The sequence below is a fragment of the Austrofundulus limnaeus genome, unplaced genomic scaffold (assembly GCF_001266775.1).
Source record: "Austrofundulus limnaeus strain Quisiro unplaced genomic scaffold, Austrofundulus_limnaeus-1.0 Scaffold272, whole genome shotgun sequence".
NCBI classification, from domain to species: Eukaryota; Metazoa; Chordata; class Actinopteri; order Cyprinodontiformes; family Rivulidae; genus Austrofundulus; species Austrofundulus limnaeus.
Genome location: NW_013952674.1, coordinates 749,444 through 750,953, shown reverse-complemented (window position 1 = coordinate 750,953; position 1,510 = coordinate 749,444). Strand labels below are relative to the sequence as shown.

The 1,510-nt window shown below is 42.3% G+C and overlaps 1 protein-coding gene across 1 annotated transcript in view; it reads right to left on the bottom strand.

Annotated features, from left to right (window-relative positions):
* gtf2a1 (general transcription factor IIA, 1) overlaps positions 1-1,510 on the bottom strand; it is a gene marked incomplete in the record, with an annotated part of 21,309 nt that overhangs the window by 4,105 nt on the left and 15,694 nt on the right. Inside the window, 3 exon segments of the mRNA XM_014020919.1 lie at positions 23-147; positions 324-399; positions 703-764. Coding sequence (XP_013876373.1) covers positions 23-147; positions 324-399; positions 703-764 — 263 coding nt within the window.

Here is a 1,510-nt window from a genome sequence, read left to right as displayed (position 1 = left end):
GTACTCTGTGTTGGGGCAATACCTGCTGTATAACCGGCGCCTGCACTCCCCCAGACTGCATGGGCTGGTGCAACACGATGGGCTGCTGTGGCTGCTGGATGATGTACTGAGTCCCGTTGGCGCCACGCAGCAACTGCACAAACTGACCTGAGTCCAAAAAAAAAAAAAAACAATAAAGATGTGATTGCAACAACTCGAATTGTCCCACATTAAAAGTCAAAACAATGTGGAGCAGTCAAAGAGGATTATTTTCTCTCCCTGGCTGTTTAGAGACAAATATTTCCTGACATTTCGGCACAGGGCAGCCAGAGGGAGGGTCTTACCTGGATTGGTGAGGACATGCTGGTACGGCCCGACCCCCGTGGGCAAAGCCAGAGTTGCTGTGGTGGCTGCTGCACTCTAGAGGAGGAAAGTGGAACACACACATTAATGCTCCTACAGAGCCAAACACACACTCCTCACAGTTATAATGTTCAGCTTATCCCAGCTGGTGTGATGCATCTAACATTTGTTCAACTGAACTCACCTGTTTTCTGACACACTTTAAGGAGCAAACATAGAAAAACCACGTATGAAAAGTGGTTTGAGTGCACAAAACTTTTAAAGAATTTTGAAAGCAGTAATGTGCAAGCTGTCACCGTTTGATAACTACAAAACCTCAAAGCAATTTAGTCCCGTTTTATGTGCCAAGAATCTACTCACCAACCCTGCTGCACCCATGTGCTGCAGAATATTATCCTTAACAATGACTTGCTGCTGGGGAGCTGTAAGGAAAAAACAAAACACGTTCAAATCAGATTTTTAATGTTTTTAATAGCACGTTTGCAGTGATGTCACCAGGAAGACATATTATTTGAAATAAGAGATACACCAACATGGCGAAAGTAGGGGTGCACGATAGTCATTGGCCCGATATCAGGAAATTATGACATCATACTAGGGTTGGGCAATATTGGCAAATAAAATAATCACGATTATTACGGTATTTAGCTGATAATGATTAATTTGACGATCAATGCCCTGGAGTCCCTGGACACCCTTGTCCTGGTTTTATGACCAATTTAGTGGGAAAGATTTGCTCTTCAGGCAAATCTTCATCAAATAATAAATTGTGCTGATAGATAAATAAATTACAGAACTTTTTTTATGTTCATCATATCTGAAGCAGAGAGGAGCACTGAGCGGACTCTGCCAGGTGGCATTAATTGTATTAATCGTCAAGTGCAAAAAAAGTAATCCATTAAAGGGCACTTATTATGCAAAACTCACTTTTTTCATGTTTTTAAACTTACTTTTGGGTCTCCACTGCTTAGAGAAGCAGTCTAAACACAAAAAAAGGCACCCAGTCATTTTTTAGCTGTAATTACATGTATTTTTAGGTATCTGGAAACATGGTATTTCTCAAAGCACGTTATTCTGACGTCACAATAACAGTCACCTAGCAACCTAAACAAGAGTCCTGCTCCTCACGAGGCAACCCGAGGTGAAGCTCCGCCCACTTCCTCAAGGG